Source organism: Manacus vitellinus, unplaced genomic scaffold (genome assembly GCF_001715985.3).
Source record: "Manacus vitellinus isolate BGI_N305 unplaced genomic scaffold, ASM171598v3 scaffold_4_pilon, whole genome shotgun sequence".
In the NCBI taxonomy this organism is placed as follows: Eukaryota; Metazoa; Chordata; class Aves; order Passeriformes; family Pipridae; genus Manacus; species Manacus vitellinus.
In genome coordinates this window covers 36,553,854-36,573,628 of record NW_021940604.1, presented here as the reverse complement: position 1 = coordinate 36,573,628, position 19,775 = coordinate 36,553,854, and the positions used below count along the sequence as shown (strand labels likewise).

Below are 19,775 nucleotides of genomic sequence, written 5' to 3'. Positions count from 1 at the left end.
TGCTTTCCAAATTTACAGCTTTATTTTCAGGAGTGAGTATTAGCAGTTTTGCTCATGCCCCACTGAACAGTGGAAGTAACTGCTTGCTTGGGAATTGTTGTGATGGCATTTTCATTCTTTATAGGGTGTTTGTTCAACAAAGCACTTCGATATATTTTTCCCTTTTCTGTATTTTTGTACTTTCAGTAGTTTTCAGTTGATGTTTTGAGAAGCTGACATATTTCACATGTAATTTTATCATAACAAAAGCTTAACAACTTTTCAGTACTTAAGTGTTCCATTAACATCATTAGTAGCAGATTTCTTCAGGTTAATAGCATTTGGCATGAGAGGAAAAATTAGCAAATTACCTCCTCTCCCCAACAACAACTGTGACTCTTTACAGTAGTCTTACAAGCTCAGTTGTCTATCTGTGCTTTCTTTGCAACAGTAAATGAAGTTTAATCTAGTAACACAAAGTCATAGCATGGTAATGTTAAAATACCAAGATGTAATGTTATAAAATCTTTTTTGAAAAAGACTTTGTTTAAACAATCAAATTTCAATTGAAAGCAAATATGCAAAAGTTTAAGTTGTAAGACAACGACCATAAGTTAAGGGCTAACTTGAAAAACTTATGTGCAGCCTCTGTTGGTAGGGTTATGAAAAGCAGTGGGCAAAAACTGGCATGGCCTGTGCTGCCTTAATTATTTCGAGTCTTTTACTGACTGTGTCTGGGCGTTACTGATGTCCTCCTTGCAGCCAAAATGTAGTAACATTATTCAGGACATTAAAGTTTCATCTTAGCAGCTGATACCTCTTATTTTAAGTACAGCAAATGTTCTAGCACTGCATATGCATTTGTTGTTGCATCTGCACAACATCTCACGAATACCACTGACATCATGAAAATAAAAGCCTGGTTGGACATTATTTGGTGGGGAGCTTTTTACTTCGCTTTGTTTGGGTTTTTTTCCCTTTAAAAATGAAAATGTCAAGTCTGCTGAAAAAGAAAATTTAGAAGAAATATTAGAAAAAAATTCCTCTTCATGATTGAGCGTTACTTGCCTCTCAAATGGGGAGAAAATTGTATGAGTTCTTCTCATCTGCTCAGTATTAACTTTTTGTGACTGATCACAGTATCAAAAAATGTTAGAGGCTGGATCAAGTCTCAACTGAACTTTGTGGTTTAGTCTCTGGACAATGTCTTTGAGGTGTATGTTATAAACTACTTGTTATCATAAAATTAGGTGCTTACTTTCCACGTTACTAACACGAGCTTTTGTGCATGTGTTTCTGTGAATCTAGGGATGGTGTCAGTTCTGGATTTAATGCAAGGTGGTTTCCCTTCACGAGCTTCATTTCATGAATTATATAATATGTACAAGAAATACTTGCCTGAAAAATTGGCTCGACTGGACCCTAGGCTTTTTTGCAAAGTAAGAAATAAATAATTCTTCTGTATCAGCCAGGAGAGAAAATGTATTGTGGGGTTGTTTTTTGTGTTTTTTGAATTTTCTTGTCTTTTTTAAAGGGGCAAAATATAATCCTTTCTGTTTTCTGTGTTTCAGGCACTATTTAAAGCCTTGGGACTGAACGAAAATGATTACAAATTTGGGCTAACCAAGGTGTTTTTTAGACCTGGCAAGGTAATCTTTTTCTTAGAGTTCATGAATGTGAATTTTAAAATAATTTCAGTTGGAAGGGACCTTTGAAGGTGATGTTGTTCAACACATTCCTAAAAGTGTGGCCAGCCTAAATAAGACTGCCCAGGATTTTTGTAAATATTGTTCATTTTCTATGAAAAAAACCCCGAATATTAGTACTGATACAATTGGTTTTATAGTCTTACTGCTGCTGCTGTATTTCTAATGCAATGTTTGTATTCCCAGACTTATGTTGACTATTAAAAAGTCAGAACAAAGAAGAAATATTTTCTAGTAAAATCTATTTATAGCTGAAATCTCTTTCTGTGATTCTGAGCATTGCTGCTGCTATGCAGAGAAAGGAGATGAAGTAGGGATCTGTTGTGATTAGAAAGGAAAATTATTGTACTCCCAGAAGAATGTTCTTACTATCAAAATTACTAAAAAGCAGAAATGCAGGATTTTTAGAAAAGGTTGCCTTCAGCAGGACTCTTATAGAAAGGTTAAAAATTGGGAAGTGCTTTCAGGGTTTAGTTTTTCCCCAGATATACAATTAGATGTATCCTGAAGTTGTGGAAGGCTAGAGTACATTTTCAGGATGTAGCAAAATAATTGATTTTTTGGCAATAAATATTTTTAGTGATTAGTAAATGGTTGGATTATTCAAAATGCCAAGTGTTGGACATCAATAAAACAAACAAACAAAAACCCTACAGTTGTCATTTCTGTTATTGTTAAACAATGAAGTGATGTCAGATACATCTGCTCACTTTCAGTAATTGAAAGCTGATATAATGACGATGTACAATTTATGTTAAAAATATTTTAACTTTTTAATTAAGCATGATCTTAAATAACAATGTCTAACACTCTCTGTTCTCCTAATTTTACAATAATTATTATATAGTTTGCAGAGTTCGATCAGATAATGAAGTCTGATCCGGATCACTTGGCAGAGCTGGTTAAACGAGTGAATCGCTGGCTTATCTGCAGTCGTTGGAAAAAAGTTCAATGGTGTTCTCTCTCAGTGATTAAGTGTATGTATTTTATGTTTTATTAAATCAAAATGTTTCTTAAAGAGACAGAAAAACAATTATTATCACCTTGAAATGTGGCCAAGGACACATATAGCAGATGCTTACATATGGAAGTCCAATCAATGATTTCAAAGCTGGTGAGATTTTTCTTTTTTTTTGTGCTTTGTGTTAGATACTTACAGGGGGGTTACAGCCAACTTTGTATGAAGTGTGTCATACAACCCACCACCAGTCTCCCGTGTCCAGTCTACTTGGGTGCTTACCAAAGCCTGGGTAAACACCCTCATATAAATAACCAGCTACGACAGGTCTTGCCAGGAAGAGTGTTCTGTATCATCAGGAAAGAGGAGTGGTTCCACCCTTAGCTGGCAACATAGAGTCACTTGGTTCTGGGAAGTGCCTACACAGAGGTTGTCATCTCCAGACAGAAATGGCATGTTTGAAAGTGTTGACGTGAACTACAGGACAAACATCTCCACTCCAGCAATTACTACTCATCAGCAAATTAGTCCCTGTCACTGTTGATATACAGTTTCCAAGTTCTTGACCTGCCCCGTTTATAGAATCATAGAATGGCCTGGATTGGAAGGGACCTCGAAGATCATCTAGTTCCAACCCCCCCGCCACAGACAGGGACACATCCCACTAGACCATCCAACCTGGCCTTGAAGTTTACTGTGCAGAGTAGCAATGAAGTGGTGTGGAACAGAGATTGGTGCTTGTGGTGTACTTCAGTTAAGATGTGTGGGAGATGTGGAGAGATCTGATGCAGAACGTCAGCAATCTATAATAACACAGAGGGTGAAAAGTATGCATTAAAATGGGGAAGAAAAGCAAAAAGACCTCATGCCAGTGCACACACAGCTTTGCATTTGGACTGACACAGTCACACTTCTACATCTGTCACTGGTCGGCTATTATTTTTTACTGCTCATAGTGGTGCAAATAGAATTTGTGAATTCTTAACATATGTGTTTAAGACATCAGAAATTGTAACAGTAAAATCTTTTGTGTTTAGAAATTAATTCCATTTAGTCTGTTTTTCAGAAAAACAGGACAAAGTTTGTCACTGTGTCCAAAAAGTAGAAACTTAGGGAAATAATATTTATGTATCTTACTTCTTTGTAGTGTTTTATGGGAAATTAGAAGCTAATTTTTTTTCCCAGAATAAAGCTGAAATAGATATACAAGAAGTAGAGTGCAGCTTTGTGACCACTGAAGTCTAATGGTTAAATATACTGTGTTCACAAACTCTGTGCTCAGCAGATGACTAAAGGCAACATGGATCCTTATATTTCCTTTAATAGATATATAGAAACTGCATTTATTGTTACACTTCTAAAATACTCAGCACATGTGCACATGCCCTGTGCCTTGATTCTCTATTTAACTTGCCTCCTGGTCGCAGTCATTTGAGTCTTTAGATGGAGTCTGTATTAGAACAACAGCTAGAGGTTTTGTTTCATGGGGCTTTTTTTCATTCTGGTGTTGTAGAGAAATGCTCTGCAAAGTTGCAGCCACTTTATTATCTCTAGCAGATATTGGCTTGATTACTGTTCAACACAGCACTTTGACTTAAAGTTAAGTGTTTCCTGCTTGCTAGATCCCATGACTTTTAACAGAGGTTGCTGATGTTTATGAACCTGGAGGGAGGTGATGGTGCATGTGTGTGTGCACACGTGCTTCATTGTTCCTGTCTGTTTTGGGTGGGAGCCTCTACATCTGGCCCAAGATTGTTAATTCTGCTGTCCACTGTGTCTTAAATGTTGTGGTTCCAATATAGAACGAGCTCTCAAACACATGGAGTCTACATATGGTTTTGAACTATGAAACGTGTAATATAGGAGTCATGTTAAAATGTATAAAACATTGAGATGATATCTTCTGTGTCTTTACAGTGACAAATAAGATAAAATATCGAGCCTGTGCCTGCATTAAAATACAAAAGACTATTCGTATGTGGCTTTGCAAGAGAAAGCACAAACCACGGTAAGAAGATATTCCTTGGCTGAAGAAAATAGGTTTTAAATAATATTCTCTCGTGACTGCAAAAAGCAGAGATTTACTATTGAAGGAGACCTTAAGAGTTTCTGTGTTCTCTTTCCCAAGGATCAATAGACTAAATCTGAACCTTTCCTAAGAGATGTTTATATAGCTCTTTACTCATAAAATCCTTCAGGGGCAGCCTAGTTTTTAGAAATCCTTCTTTTAAGTCTGTCTAAATGAATTTTAAGCTCATTAATTTTTATCCTTTACCCATTCTTTTTTTAACTTAGAAATAATTTTGTTTTACCTTTCTTTCTCCTTTTGAAATTAAATAATTCCGTTAGCTGACTGCATGGAATACTAATGGAAAAAACACTTCGATCATTAAGCTCTGCTGACGTCTTTATGTTGTTTGATAGAGATCCAACTCTGTTCTTCAGTAGTGGGCTTCTTATAGAATTTTTTCCTTTACATCCTTTAAAAGTCGTATTTCATTTTGAACCTTGGCATTTCTGACCATTTTCCTTTATTTGAAGCTGTTTGGTACTCTTTAATTAATTGATTTAGTTTCTACTTTTTATATGTTGTTTTTTGTGATTCTGAGTTCCGTGATTTCTGTTTAGGAAGACTGACTGTAGAGTTGTAACTTCTGTGCATATCCTTCAGTAGTTTCTTAAAAAAAACTCCCAAGTTTTCCTGAATTCTTCCCTAGCCTTGTTTTTTCACTCCTACAGGGTCTAATGACTGTGTTCCCTGCTGTGTTAAGTTTTATCTGTTTCAGTCCCATTAGCTTTTTGAGTAAGTGGCACTACTCAGCCTTTATCCACTTCAGTCAAAATTCTTTAGTGAACTAAGCATTTAATACTGGGGGGAAAAAAAACCCCAAACCAACATTAATTCTCAAAATAAAAAGGCTTTTTTCTATTTTGAGTCATTAACTGCTAGTCACTTTTAGTTACTTTGTGCAAAAGGCTACATTAATTAGTTACTTGGTGTGATAATGTTTGAATTTCAAAAAAGAGAGTGAGTTTTGTCAGAAGGCATAATTTGTCTGCCATCTTCCTCTTCTGAGTGAGTGATTAGTGGTAGTTTTAAAAATATCACCTTCTAAAAACATCTCAAGATGCAAATAAACTGCCCTTCCTTCACAGCATTGATGGCCTGATAAAAGTGCGTACACTGAAGAAGAGACTTGATAAATTCAATGAAGTAGTAAGTGCCCTGAAGGAGGGAAAAGCAGAGACAAGCAAGCAGGTCAAGGAGCTGGAGTATTCTATTGATGCATTAATGAACAAAATTAAGGTATGTGATAATAAGGAGAGAAATAGTTTCTTATCACTGGAATCTTTAAAAAACTTCACCTAAAGTAGAAGGCCAATGCATTTTTCTTTATTAGAAAAGGTACTTTAGTGGTTTTAATTTTCATTCACTAGGTAAATCCTGTTTAAAATTATTTGTGAATGTAACCTAAGGGAATCCTGAAACTAGGTCTATATGTCTATACTTTGCTATTATTATCTGTGTTTCAAAATGGGCACTGAAGAATTTAAAGCAAAAATGCATGTTGATATTATGAGAAGTGTTGTCAATAATTTGCTTATTGCTTTTATTATTGGAATAATGCATATTAGCAATATTTTAACTTCATCAGGGCTGAAACAGACAAGCCTTTGTCACTGGATAAAGAGATTTCTGTTCCAGTTAAGAGGCTTTTTTCAGACTTGGTAGTAAAGAAAATTCAGCTCACTGATTATGCTTCAGGGTCTGTAGTTCTCAGTTCATACCACAGAAGTAAAAGACAAAATGAAAGCACACTGGCATTTATTAATGTTAGAAAAAATTGGGTTTGTTGAATTCTTGTTTCATGCAATATTACAGCTTCCTTAGTGTACCATATTAAGATCTTTTTATTTAAAATCACAGTTGAAAAGAAGCTAGAGTTAACCTGTCAACTTAGAGTTCTCTTTTCTAATGAAAATAATATAATTTGATTATTGCCATGATACACCCTCAGAAAAGGTCAGCAAACATCCCATATTGCAGTTTTATTAGTATGATGTGAATTGTAAAATGAAATTAAATTGTAGCTATCAATTAGGTTGGAAAATGTATGTAGCAAAGGCTATTTTTTAGAGTATTTTCAACCTGTCATTTACTACTAATGCCTTTTTCTAGAAAGTTAGTCACAGCATGGCCCAATATTTTTTCTGAGTGCTAGCAGAAGTAGTGAGAAAAATATTATATTCTATGACATAAGAGGCAGAGCTGTATAAGAACACAATGCAAAACGGACATGGACAGGCCTTAGTTTTCATCCTAGCATGGTAAGAATTAATTTCTGTTGCTTAAAACAGCAAAATTTAAAATATGAAGGCATGTTTTAAAGAGAAGTCACGTTTAATTTCAGGGGTGAAAAGGAGATTACTTTTATGGTTTTACATGAGAGAGGACAATAATGAATCCTCAGGATTTCAGAAAGAAAGAGAAAAATGGACTCAAGCTTCCCCACCCTGACGTGTATATATATATTATATTATAGTACTCAGTGTTCTCATTTCACTTAATATTATTTCAATAGACATTTTTAAAAGCAAAGTATAAATGCAAAAGAATATAATCCCCTTATTATTTTTGCAGACCACTGTAATGACTAGAGAACAGATACAGAAAGAATATGATGCTTTAGTTAAAAGCTCAGAGCAGCTTCTGAGTGCACTGCAAAAGAAGAAGCAGCAAGAGGAGGAAGCAGAGAGGCTGCGACGCATCCAGGAGGAAATGGAAAAAGAAAGAAAGAGACGTGAAGAGGAAGAACAGAAACGAAGGAAGGAAGAAGAAGAAAGACGTCTGTGAGTCATGAATAAGTTGCTGGTTATAGAATGAGAAGAAAATAGGAAAGGCTTTTTAATGAGGTTGTTTTTAATAGCTGTACACATAGAAAGTTACTTGGATTGTATTCCTGGTGTGCTGTGCAGTGTGGAAATGTTTCCTTTCCCAGTGGCAAGTGTTAGAATAGCAAATGGAAGAGATGATATGATGTAGCTGCAAATACAGATGAACTTGAAAAATGTCTTGACTTTACATGTAGTGTTATCAGGACTGTACTGACGTCTGGATTACCATTCAGTTTTATGGAAGATACTTTCTATCTCTCACTGTCTCATGTTCACTTGCATCATAACAACGTGTTTTCATTTCCTTCTCTTCTTTTGTAATAGGAAATCTGATATTGAGGCAAAGAGAAAACTGGAAGAGGAAGAGAGGAAAAAGAGGGAAGATGAAGAAAAGCGTATTCAGGTTAATATTTTAGCTCTGTGTGGTTTTGGTTTTTCTTTTTTTATTGTTCGTGGTGGTTGTTTTGGGGTTGTTTGTTTGTTTTGTGTATTTATTTACTTATTTTTGAATCTTTTTTGCAGCTTAGGTTCTCCACTGAGTCTAATGGTTTAATTTTATAAATGCATGTCTCAGTCATTCACCAGTGTTGCTTTAGTAGAAAATGTAAGGCGAAAGTCATGAATAGGGCATCCCAAGACAGATCACCTATTTCTAGTTCACATGCAGCTGTTGGTCTTCTGAGTAGAGGTGCATCTGTTTTTAAAGGGATTTGAAAGTTATTTTAAAGTTAAAAATACACAACACTGGAGAATTCTAGTTAAACCTTTGAAGTTTTTGCAGATGTTCCATGTCAGCCAAGTTTGTCACTTTTACTGGGAGTCACATATGGATTCGGACCCATATGCAAAGCAGTGCCTATTGCAAAGTCCTGTAATGTCAAGTGCAGAATATCAATGAAGTACTGTGTTAGTGCTATGGAGGAGTAAACTATAATGCTCTGTATCATTTGAATTTTAATGATTCTAAAAACTTTTGAAGACTAGTTTTCATAATAGTGAACAAAAAGCTTAGTGTATTTTTTTTAATGAGTAATAATTATTTGGCACTTTATTTGAATAGGTAATACAAGTGGTAGACAATAATTACTTGATAAACTATATGGAAACCAAGGTGCAATCTGTAGCAGTTTCATTTTTCTTGGGTCAAACTGAATACTGATGCTGTTAATTTTTCAGTTCTGTAAATTTTGCACATTTTGAAAAGCTATTAATATACTACTTAGAATATTTTTCTAATATTGCTTATGTAGTGTTTTGGTTTCAATTGGATAAGGTTAAAGATGTCTTTTTATAAAACAGGCTGAAATTGAAGCTCAGCTAGCTAGAGAACGAGAAGAGGAATCCCAGCACCAGGCAGTGCTTGAGCAGGAACGTCGTGACCACGAACTTGCAATGAGAATTGCCCAGAGTGAAGCAGAACTCATCAATGATGAGCCTCAGCTTGATTTAGGATTGCGCAGGTATGGGGTTAAGTAGTTACATTTTTCTCTCTCTCTTTTTGTTTTTTTATTTTATTTTTACTTCTTCCTATCCTGATCCATTTGAGAAGACTACACTCTTGCTGGTTTTATGTATCGTTGTATTCAATAAATGGACCTCTTACGTCAGTGTACTAGAATCTTTTTCAAATTAACTTGTGAAATTTGTTAGAAAGATTGCTTTTGCTTAAAGACTTTCTTCATTTTGCATCTTGCTACATCAGTAATTTTGTAGTTGCTTGTGAACACAATTGCAGTTCTCTTTCTCTTTTTGAGTTCTGACAAGGATGGCAATAAATTTAAATTCTGATTTTTATGACTCATTTAAAGTAGGGAATGGAATTTCTTCAGTGGTAAGTATTAATAAAATACAACTTTTCTAGTACTTGATGATTTGGCTTGTACAGTGTTAATTTGGGGGGGGGGATTTAAACAAGAATCCCTCTTTGAATGCAGAAATAATAATAATAGTTATTTCTGTGTCCTGACTGGTAAGTTTTTTAAGTGAATGAATATATCTAATATAGATGTATTTGAAAATTAAATACTGTATTAGTTTCGTTTTGTGTGAACTTTTGATGTGTCATAAGAATTGCTAGACTTTTGGTATAGAGATCCACATTACCTGTCTGCAAAGCAAGAGCTCTTCATGTGTAAAAAGTGCCTTACAAGCAACTTAGAAGTTCCAGTAAAGATGGTACTTACTGGTCAAATTGCATAAATGTACCTATGAGCATGATCACATAATTGGTGACTTCATTAGTACTAGTCTGCTCAGTTTGTTGTTGAAAGAAGGACTGTGAGAAAATTCCCTGTGTTTCCATGGAATTTCAAGCTCCCTGATGTGTTTTCTTTGTTACCTAAATTTTATCTAGATGTATACTTTTTTTTTTTTAAATAGCTGCATGCCTACTTGAGGTAGGTGGGTAATGTTTTTTGTCATGTATAATACTGATTTCTAGATGCTTCCAATAAAATCATTGTTGTCTTGCCCTCAGTTATACAGTAGCTGTCACCAATAAGACTAACATGCTTAATGCATAGAATCATAAAATGGCTTGGGTTGGAAGGTGACCTTGAAGGTCATCTGGTTCCAATGCCCCTGCCATGGACAGGGACACCTTACACTAGACCAGGTTGCTCAAAGCCCCATCCAACCAGGCCTTGAACAGCTCCAGGGGTGGGGCATCTACAACTTCCCTACCCTGAAACAGGGCAGCCTGTTTCAGTGCCTCACACCTTTCCCTGTTTGGATTTTGGTGCAATACTTTAAAGGTAAACACAAAATCACTCCAGTGTTGGAACCTGGCGGAGTTCTCTTAAATACGAAAAAAGGGAGGCAATAGACAAGAAGGGCTTAGAGAACTCAATGATTTTTCTGTCAGTGAACTTCTAATCTCCACAGTGTTTCCTGCTGCTCATGGGTGATTTTAGTATTTGTCTTTCTTGTATAATCCCAGAATGGATGATGAGCTAACCATCATCATAACTCTTTATGACTGCCACTTTCTCTCTGATGTGTAGCGGTAGGAGACTGAAGTCTCTTTTGGATGATGGGAAAGTGCTGAATGGTCTGAACAAGTTAGCATAGCGATGTAAATCCTTTGATAATACACAAATCTAGAAAAAAAATAGATTTTTCTGCTTATGTGGGATTTCTTTTTGTCTCACTGGCGAATTTTTTCCCCCCTACCGTTTCTAAAGTCTACTTCAAATAGTTTTAAGCACGTTCAAAAATTGATTAGAATGCTTTTAATTTAATCTTTGATTTATTTTATTTTGGTTTGCTTAAAACCAAACTAAAACATTCCCCAGGCCCCAATGTCTTCTACTAAAATCAAAGGGTAGATTTTCACATAACGTCAGAAATTCGCTTAAATGTAGAAACTAGAGGAATTCTCTGAAATTAAAACTCTTTATTGGTTTGAACAAAATACTAACTTAATAACTAAAGCATAAATTCTCAGAACTTATTTTAATTGATACCAATCAAAATTTTACTAGAGTCTGAGGAAGTTACATTAAGCCATCTTCTGCATTTGAGACTTGCACATTACCATATGATACACTAAAAGCAACCTTTTGTGTTAAAGTTCTGCTGTAGTAAGATAAGACATGTATCCCTTCATACTAAATTCATGTAGTATACTCGTTCTATGCTGTTTTCACACAATTTTGTAAAAAATGTTTTCATGCTTACACATTGGTGTGAATAAAAGGGTATTTTGTCTTGTATGGTGCTACCTGTGGAGTGAAAAGAGTAAGAACAAGGTGATTTTATATGCTTATTTTTAAGCAACATGTGGTACCTGTATGTTGTCATATTTGAAAATGAGTAGCCTCTACTTTATTCTTTGCTACCCAATACCTTGCAGCATTCATCATTAGTTTTTATAGATATTTAAAAGTACATAAGTATTAGCAGTTCCTTTAAAAAATATATTTGTTGGCTTCTGTCAAAGAAGAAAAGTTACTTTTCTGGCAGTAGATCCAGCATTTTTATTTGTGCTTATTCTGTGTGGGATATGCTGGACTTCTAGCTGCATCCAATTTTATTACTCATCCATAGTTTAAAAGGATGTGTAATAAGGGTTTTATGGCACCTAGGGGTAAATTAACAGCAGTACTTAGCACTTAAGTAAAAAATAGGTTAAATAATAGATATTTGCATTCAACTGTGTAATGTTTTTAATTTATGCGACTTAGTGAAAGATACAGTATGGCATATGACACCAAAAGAAGCTAGTCACAGAGAAAGTGGTGCTAGACTATCTGTTCTGTGTGTTGAGTTGGAACAACCCAAAAAAGTTTTAATTTGTAGCATATTTAGTGCTACATATGTGCACCTGTAGGTTTCTTGTATGGCAGTTAAAACTCAGAGTCTTTTCGCAGCCTTGCATGAAGAAGCATCTGTCCTGTTCCCAGAGAAGCTGCACGAGGATTGCTGTTATTTCTTGTGATATGCTTTTCGAAGAAAGAAATGTATCAGTAGCATGGCTCAAAGTCTCTGATTTTGAAATGGTGGGGGAAGTTTTCAGCTGTGCATTTTTTCCTGATTATAATTTAACTTGTGATTAAATGAGGAGGGGGAAAAAAATCCTGTTTCTCAGTTAAAAAAAAAAAAAGATGTGAAAGAGCAGGAAATACTATGACCCACCTTTTCCCACTTCAGATTATTAGAAAGTTAACTGGGAAGTAGTCTATCTAACATATATCTTCTATTTGCAGAGCCAATGGAAGAAAGCCACAAATGACTGCGTATGGCATTTTTTTGCATTCGCATGCTCCAATAGAAAAAACTCCCCTACTAATTAATTGAAAAGAAATTGATATTGTGCTCTTGTATACTAATACTCCATAATAATCTTTGTTAACATGCTTCTGTAACCTCTAAATCATTAATACCTTATATTCACTACTTTGCTTATGTCTAATAAATACTTTAATAATATATTATACCTAATAATATCCTATTTAAGGATGATTATATCATTACTTTAAGGTTTTTCACATACCTTCCATTTTTGATTGTCCTGTATGATTTATTGCTCTTTACAAAATCAGGACTCTGTGTGTGCATATATATATATATATATATGTAAATGGAAATAATCTAAATTAAGTAGCTGTTTTCCGTGCACTTTATTTAACTTCAGTTTGTTTGGCAAGAACCTTTCACAGTTAAAAAGGCTTGTTTTATCTGAGTACGTTTGGTTTATGATCATTTATCAATTTTCTTATAGGGAACAAATGGCCACAGAAATGTCAGAAATATTGTCTAGGTAGGTGAGAGGACAACACGAAATGAATCAATCATTTTGTAAAAACAAATCACACATGAAATGGGTTGAATTATTATGAAATTAAAAATAATGCAATCTGGGTTTTTTCAAGTGATAAACAGATAAGTAAATTATGTCTTTCCGATAAATTTACACTATCACCACCTTTATTTCAACAATTATTTTTCTACGATTTTTATTAATTATATTAAAAAAAAAGGTATAGTTCACATACTATGATATTTTGTGTAATTTTGTTAATGTTTTTCCAGCTTTCTTCTCTTTTCACCTTTGCGATAATAAAGCACTGGGCTCCACCTCTTTCAAAGGCATATTTCTACAGATTCAACACAGAGTTAATGAAGTCAGTTATGTCAACGTAATTGTTGGTGCTTTTAATAAGAAAATATTCTAAATATAATTAATTTCAAATAAAAGCAGTTTTGAAAATTACCATGTTAAGAGCATATTAAAATGCCTCTTAAGACATCTAAACAAAAGGCCCTTCTGAGATTTCTTGAATGCTAATGCAGGATTTTGTGCACAATGCAGAAGGAAAGGAGAACACTGGTTGAGGTCTGAATACAGTTCTGCTGGAACAGTCTCACACTAGCTGGTGCTAGAATACTAATTCTCCATTCAAAGAATTTGTTATAATGTCCTCCATATTAGTGAGTAATTAAAAAGTGTTTTATGCAACTTGAGGATGGAAATTACCTCATTTTCTGAAGCTTACATAAGAAGCAAAATTGTTCAGAGTTTTTAAAAGTTAGGCAGTTGTTAAACAAGCTACTAAGCTGTATTTATATAGTCTGAAGATGATCGATTTCATGTGATTGATGAGTTTTCCATTTGTAGCATTGATAATTGGAAATGCAGCTGTTAAATAAATTGGTTTCTTGCAGTGGTATTTCAAGAAAAGGAATAAACCATGTTGTGTGTAATTAAGTTAGTATGCAAATTGAAATGGCCAGATTGCATTGCATATATTGACTTAGTTCCATTCACAATGACCAATTTTTAATGTACAAAAAAATGACAAAACTTTGGGGCAAAATCAGAAGCTCTGCGTTGTGGTTGAATTCAAAATGCAATACTTCTTACTGCATACTTGTTAAACTGAATTTTTCTCACTTTTCATACACTGGAAACTTTTTACCTGAGACTGATTTTTTTAAATTTTTTTTTATTTTTAAAGTCTGAAAATATTGTTTACAATACATAACTCTTGGACTGAGCAGTGAAGACTAATTGTCAGGTGTGATGCTCCTCTTATTGCCAGACTGCTATGCTGAAAGTCATGTAGAAAACAAAAGACTGATCTGCAGAGTGCAGAGCAGTACTGCAATAGAAAGACTAAGCCATTCAATTGGATTAGGATTCTTAAAGATTACTAGTTTAACCAGAGATTGTATAGCCTAGTTCTGCTGCTCTAAATTATGTAGCAAACTCTTGAAGTGGTGGGTAGTGTTGCTAAATAAGGAAAATCCTTAGGATTTGTTAAATTAGGTTCAAGAAGTTTAGACACTAGGCAGTGGAAAATATTTAGCAGCAATCCTTTAATGTCCTACAGGTATGCCAACAATAACAAAATATTAAAATATATATTTTGAAGGAGTTTGTCCAGTTATTTGTTTTACACTTATGAGTAGTGCTAAGTCAGAGCTAATTTTTTATGTCAGAATTCTCATGTACTATAACTGGAAGCTGTGTGTTGAGTCAGATTAGTAGTATGAGTAGGCATTATTAAACTGACACTACAATAAAACTAGTTTTAATTATATTGAAGAGATAGTACGGTTAAGAAGAACATTTAGTTAAACAGATTGTTTTATTCTATGAACTTTTGCATTTGTTGTCTCTGCTTTCAAAACTGATGTATCTGCATAAAGAAATTTTTCAGGTTATAACAGGTGTTTATAACCTGTTAATTAAAGAGGGAAAAATAAACATCAAGGTTCAGAGTACCATGAGACCTTTATGGAAAAATAAATGTTAAAATAGTATTCACTGGATTATACTTACTGTAATAATGTACCAGTCCCACAAAGATATTATTGCACAAACAGACCTTCAAATGAAAAGGCTTGTTTTCTTCTGGTTTTATCTCCTGTGATTTTTTAATATGATATTGCGTCAAGAATTCTGCTATCCTGCTAAAGATCTAGTTTCTTCTGAACAAATCCTCTCAGATCTCAAAAGATAATTCAATTTACTTTCTGTTCTTAGTCATGAGTGTTAGTGGAGGTTGGTAAAATCATGTGTGTGGTTTTGAATTTCTTAGTGTTCAAGTGTGCTGATCATCACTGAACGTTGGAGTGTTTTGAACTCCTTTTATATGCAAATAATCCATGGGAAGTTTGCCATTCCTAAGGGAGGGTTCTTCTACTTCTTATCCATACCATGTTTATGGAAAAAAAAATAAAATTCAAGTTTATCTTTACATGTAATGTTTGTTTTGTACATGGAAACCTTGTACACGCTTTTAAAGATCATGGAGATTTTAGTAATAATTTCTCACTTGTATTTGCTGTTGACTTTCTTGTATATTACCTACATGATGAATACCTTTGGCCTTTGAAAAAAATGGGTTTGGATGACTCTATACTAATCAGCCTTTCCTCTGTGTGGTATTTTTTACCTTGATATTTCTTGAGGATTCATATCCTTCCCAAATAAATGTTACTGTTCTCAGACAGCCATTATACAATTAATATAGAAATAATTTGATTTCTTCTCTCAAATTAGGCTTTTTTTAAAGACACAGAATATTTCATCAACTTTTGGAATAAGGATTTTGTCCTAATCCAATTTTAAAGAGCAGACGAAGTGTCTTTTCTCCCTTCTCCTTGTTCTACTTCGGAAATATTTTTTCTTGTCTGTTTTTTGAATGGAACTAAAAATGTCTATGGCTATTCTTTGTTGTCTCTTTTCTGCATCTTGGCTAGTACTAAGTAAAATGTACATCAGTGTGGGATGAGATACACAGAGATAGAACATACACCTTTTCACATATAAGCACTATTAATGACAATTCCTTTTAATCTCTAGGAGGCCTGTCAGATGACTATGTGATTTTGGACATAAAATATGTTTTAATTTTCTCTTAGTAATATGAACATCTTGAAAATAATGTGGTATTTTGCCTTTAAATTCAGTCTGTTTGCTATTGATTTTTGTGGCAATAAGAGTGATGCAGTGTTGATCATGGGATCTCTTACAACAATTCCTGTTTAATACTTGAAAAAATACATATGTATTTTTTAAATAATCTTAGGGGTCCTGCAGTGCAAGCCACAAAAGCTGCTGCTGGTACTAAGAAGCACGATCTCAGTAAGTGGAAATATGCAGAGCTTCGCGATACAATCAATACATCCTGTGGTAAGTGGAATATTTTCTGATTTGAGAAAGAGGTCGAGTTGCAGTTGCATGTTACTTTCTTCCTATAACACTGATAAAAACTTTATTCAGGTTTGAATTAATAACAAATTAATTTAAAAAATTCTGTTACCCCAAAAGCAGCAATAAATGAAGCTGTTTACATATTAAGGAAACAATTTCTTTTTTTCCTCTTTTAGTGATTATATATTTATGATAGTAAACTCTTGGACCATGAAATATGTATTATAATTTCTTAAATAAATTGTCTCAGATTTTTGTATTCCCACACAGGGAATAATAGTTATTGTGCTTTACCTGGAATTTGTGTGTTCTAAGAAATCATTTGCTATCACTTCTTGCTGTCATCAGATCACAAAGAAAGCAAATATGTCATATAAAGCACAGCATAAAATATTTTCTGTCTTGGATATTCAGATTGTTTGTTAATTTTTCCAACTTCTTTTGGGAAGCTCACAGTTGGGGCATTAATTGCTTTTCCCCCAGTCTGAAGATAGAAACAGATAAGAATTATTCCTTTATTAGATACCACTGTTTCTTCCTGTTTCTCATTGAAAGCAGTTGGTTAACTTCTGATTTAAGATCCTTCTATTTTTCCCTGAATAGAAATTGGAAACAAATCCATTCTCTTATGCTGTTTTTACACATGCAAGACTGGAGCAATGTTTTCACCTGACTAGGTGCTGCAGTAATACCTGCTGCTCACGTGTTCATCCCTAGTGAAACCAGTTTGGGTACTCTTAGATGACTAAGGAAAGAACCTTGAGATCATTCAATTTCTTTGTATAATGAAATTCAGCAAAATGAAAATATGCAAGTATATATACCTAGATATGAGCAGTCATATTGCAGAAATAAAGTTCAGCAGTGAAATTTTATGTTTCTGTACTGCTTGTCTTGTGATAGTGTCAATTGGCAAATTTAGTGAACTAAGAGTTTTGTCCCATTTCACTGCTCCAAATCCCCCAGTACAAAGCTGCTTTGGGGATTGCCTTTACTCTAAAGGAAAGGATACATAGAATTCTGAGGTAATTTCTGGATCATAAAATACAGGCCCTGTGCTGCAGATGATGAAGTTTATTATATTACATTTTAGCATATTAGTGTTACAACTTGATCTCAAATTATATACCTATCAATATAAAAAAGCATTTAATAAATAATTTTTCTGATTTTTCTCACTCATCCCTTCCCTCCTCATTTTTGGGATAGATATTGAACTGTTGGCAGCTTGCAGAGAAGAGTTCCACCGAAGGCTAAAGGTGTATCATGCTTGGAAATCCAAGAATAAGAAACGCAATGCAGAAACAGAACAGCGTGCTCCCAAATCAGTCACAGACTATGGTGAGGAGAGATAATTTTGTGTTTATAATCACTTTTGTGGCCATATTCTAAAGAAAACATTTCTAGAATCAATTTTGAGTTTGCTAGGTTGAAGGAAACTCTTTTTAAGAGTATTTTTATGTCTATTTAAGGTAGCTACTTTGAAAAGATTGAAACTGGCAAACACTTTGCAGAAATTAAAATACTTTAATAGACCCAGATAACTGTGTTGAGTAGCTCTCCCTAAAACCTTTTCTTGCATCCAAGTCACATCTGTTAAAATTCGTTCTTGATATAGGCATTTTTGCTAAGTGTTCATTGCTGTGCTACTTTATTATTTCATAATATATTACTATTTAGATATAAATATAGATACTTTTAAAAGGTGCTGATTTATCATTTATGTCATGGTAAACCTTACGTACATTAGCTTACATTCTCTTTTCAAAAAATTCTGTGAGTGCTGATATTGCAATTTTTGCTTAAGGGATTTTGTATAGTCCCTGCTTTCTTATTAGTCCTTCATTCTGCTGATTTCACAGATGCATGTTTATTGTCAAAGCAATGTACTAATGAGAATAAGTGACTGCCTTTCAAGCTCATCAAGAAAGTGTAGGAATTGCCATGTTTAATACTGCCAGACTGAAAATTCCGTGCCCAATTTCTGGAGTGCCATTTGCAGAATGGATTTTGTTCCTGCCATACAGTTGAAGCAAGAGGCAGAGGAAAGGGAAGATGGAGAGAAAGTGCTGTCCCCAGAGTCCCCTTAGCCTGAGATTAGAGCATTGTCCTGGGACATGGAGGATAAAGATCTCAGGGAATACAGGTGCCCTGCTTTCTCTCAGTTCATATATGAAGTTGTCTCCTTCCCCTTCATTCATTTACTGAGTGTGCATTGCTTGAGAATTTGAGGTTTTCGGGGAACTTTGGTACAGATATATGGCAAATGAAATCTGAACCCCTGGAGAAGATATTACTAAAGAATGGGTCCTTGTGACTGTGCCCAGTAATGTGGTTTTAAGTGCTTAAGAAAACTAATGACTGAAAAGGCAGGAAAAGGCACTTGAAGCACTTCTGCAAAGCGGTAAATTGCTTTGAATTTGAGTTCACAAGTTCTCTGTGGAGCTAAATGGATAAAATACATATTCATGCACAGTGTTGCTGATGGGAAGTATCAAAGAGCAGAAAATCTTTGGATTTGTGCACACAAAGCTTGGAGTACTCATGTTCTCATCCCATGTATTCAGACACTTACAGCATTCTTATCAGTGGTTCTCATTGCATTTTTTTACCTTTCTTGAAATACGGCATCATATTTGTGAAGAAAAGAACATTGTGGTTCAGAAGAAACTGATGGCAACCTATAGAGACTCTTAATGTCAGAATGATTCTTCCTATTCCAAATAATTATACTACATGGGCATTTCACATCTGTGTATTATAGTGATCTGAGCAGGTAGTAAGAAGGGATTCTGATTTCCTGGGTGCTAAAGCTAAAAGACTTTCAGGTGTCAGTAGATGCGTGCTTCGAATGATGCAGTTTCTTCTTTCCATATCTTCATTGATGTAATACAATTTTACAGGTATCCTTTAATTAAATAAATACATTCAGTATAGAAGCTAAACACTGGTTTGTATATTATTATTGGAATAGGCAGATTTGGTATTCCGGAGGTTTGGAAAATTTTTTGTAGCAGAAATATCAAAAATGAAAAGTACTACATTAATTAACTAGTGGATTTGTCACAGCAATTTGTGCTTAGCATGTATACGACTGAGTTTTTGTGACTGGCATCACAAATTATAGAAGTAATAAATTTCAAGATTAAATTCTGATGAAAATAGAAGTACAAAATTAATAGAAATACTTAGTATCTGTGTTTATTTTGCAACTAGAATTCCCAGTTGTGTATCATCAGCAGTGGTGAAAAATGTTGAGGTAATGAAACAATAACTTTTAAAGGATCAGCACTTTTATGTTTTGTTCAACATGTAATATTTATTCACAGATTTTGCACCATTTTTGAGCAACTCAAGTAAGTGAGGAGATGGTTATTTAAGCTAACCTTGAAGAATAGGAAGACTTGACAGCTTGATACTAACATTAATTAATCCAGTGTTTTGCTACACTTGTACATAGAATTTAATTGTGAGAATAATCTATTTTACAATTTGGCAATGTTATTCATTTGATGATAATTATACATTATTCTAGTAATTTACAATTGTACTTGTCTTCATGAAATCCTACCCA

General features: G+C 34.2%; 1 protein-coding gene across 1 annotated transcript in view; it reads left to right on the top strand.

Moving 5' to 3' along the window:
- Positions 1-19,775, top strand: part of MYO6 (myosin VI) — an 85,944-nt gene that overhangs the window by 59,193 nt on the left and 6,976 nt on the right. The window contains exons 21-33 of the mRNA XM_018077795.2: positions 1,288-1,418; positions 1,551-1,628; positions 2,533-2,662; positions 4,561-4,651; positions 5,800-5,950; positions 7,286-7,494; positions 7,864-7,942; positions 8,839-8,999; positions 12,246-12,275; positions 12,761-12,799; positions 16,077-16,180; positions 17,411-17,542; positions 19,531-19,557. Of these exons, the coding sequence (XP_017933284.1) occupies positions 1,288-1,418; positions 1,551-1,628; positions 2,533-2,662; positions 4,561-4,651; positions 5,800-5,950; positions 7,286-7,494; positions 7,864-7,942; positions 8,839-8,999; positions 12,246-12,275; positions 12,761-12,799; positions 16,077-16,180; positions 17,411-17,542; positions 19,531-19,557 (1,362 nt within the window). The remainder of the gene's footprint in view (positions 1-1,287; positions 1,419-1,550; positions 1,629-2,532; positions 2,663-4,560; positions 4,652-5,799; positions 5,951-7,285; positions 7,495-7,863; positions 7,943-8,838; positions 9,000-12,245; positions 12,276-12,760; positions 12,800-16,076; positions 16,181-17,410; positions 17,543-19,530; positions 19,558-19,775) is intronic.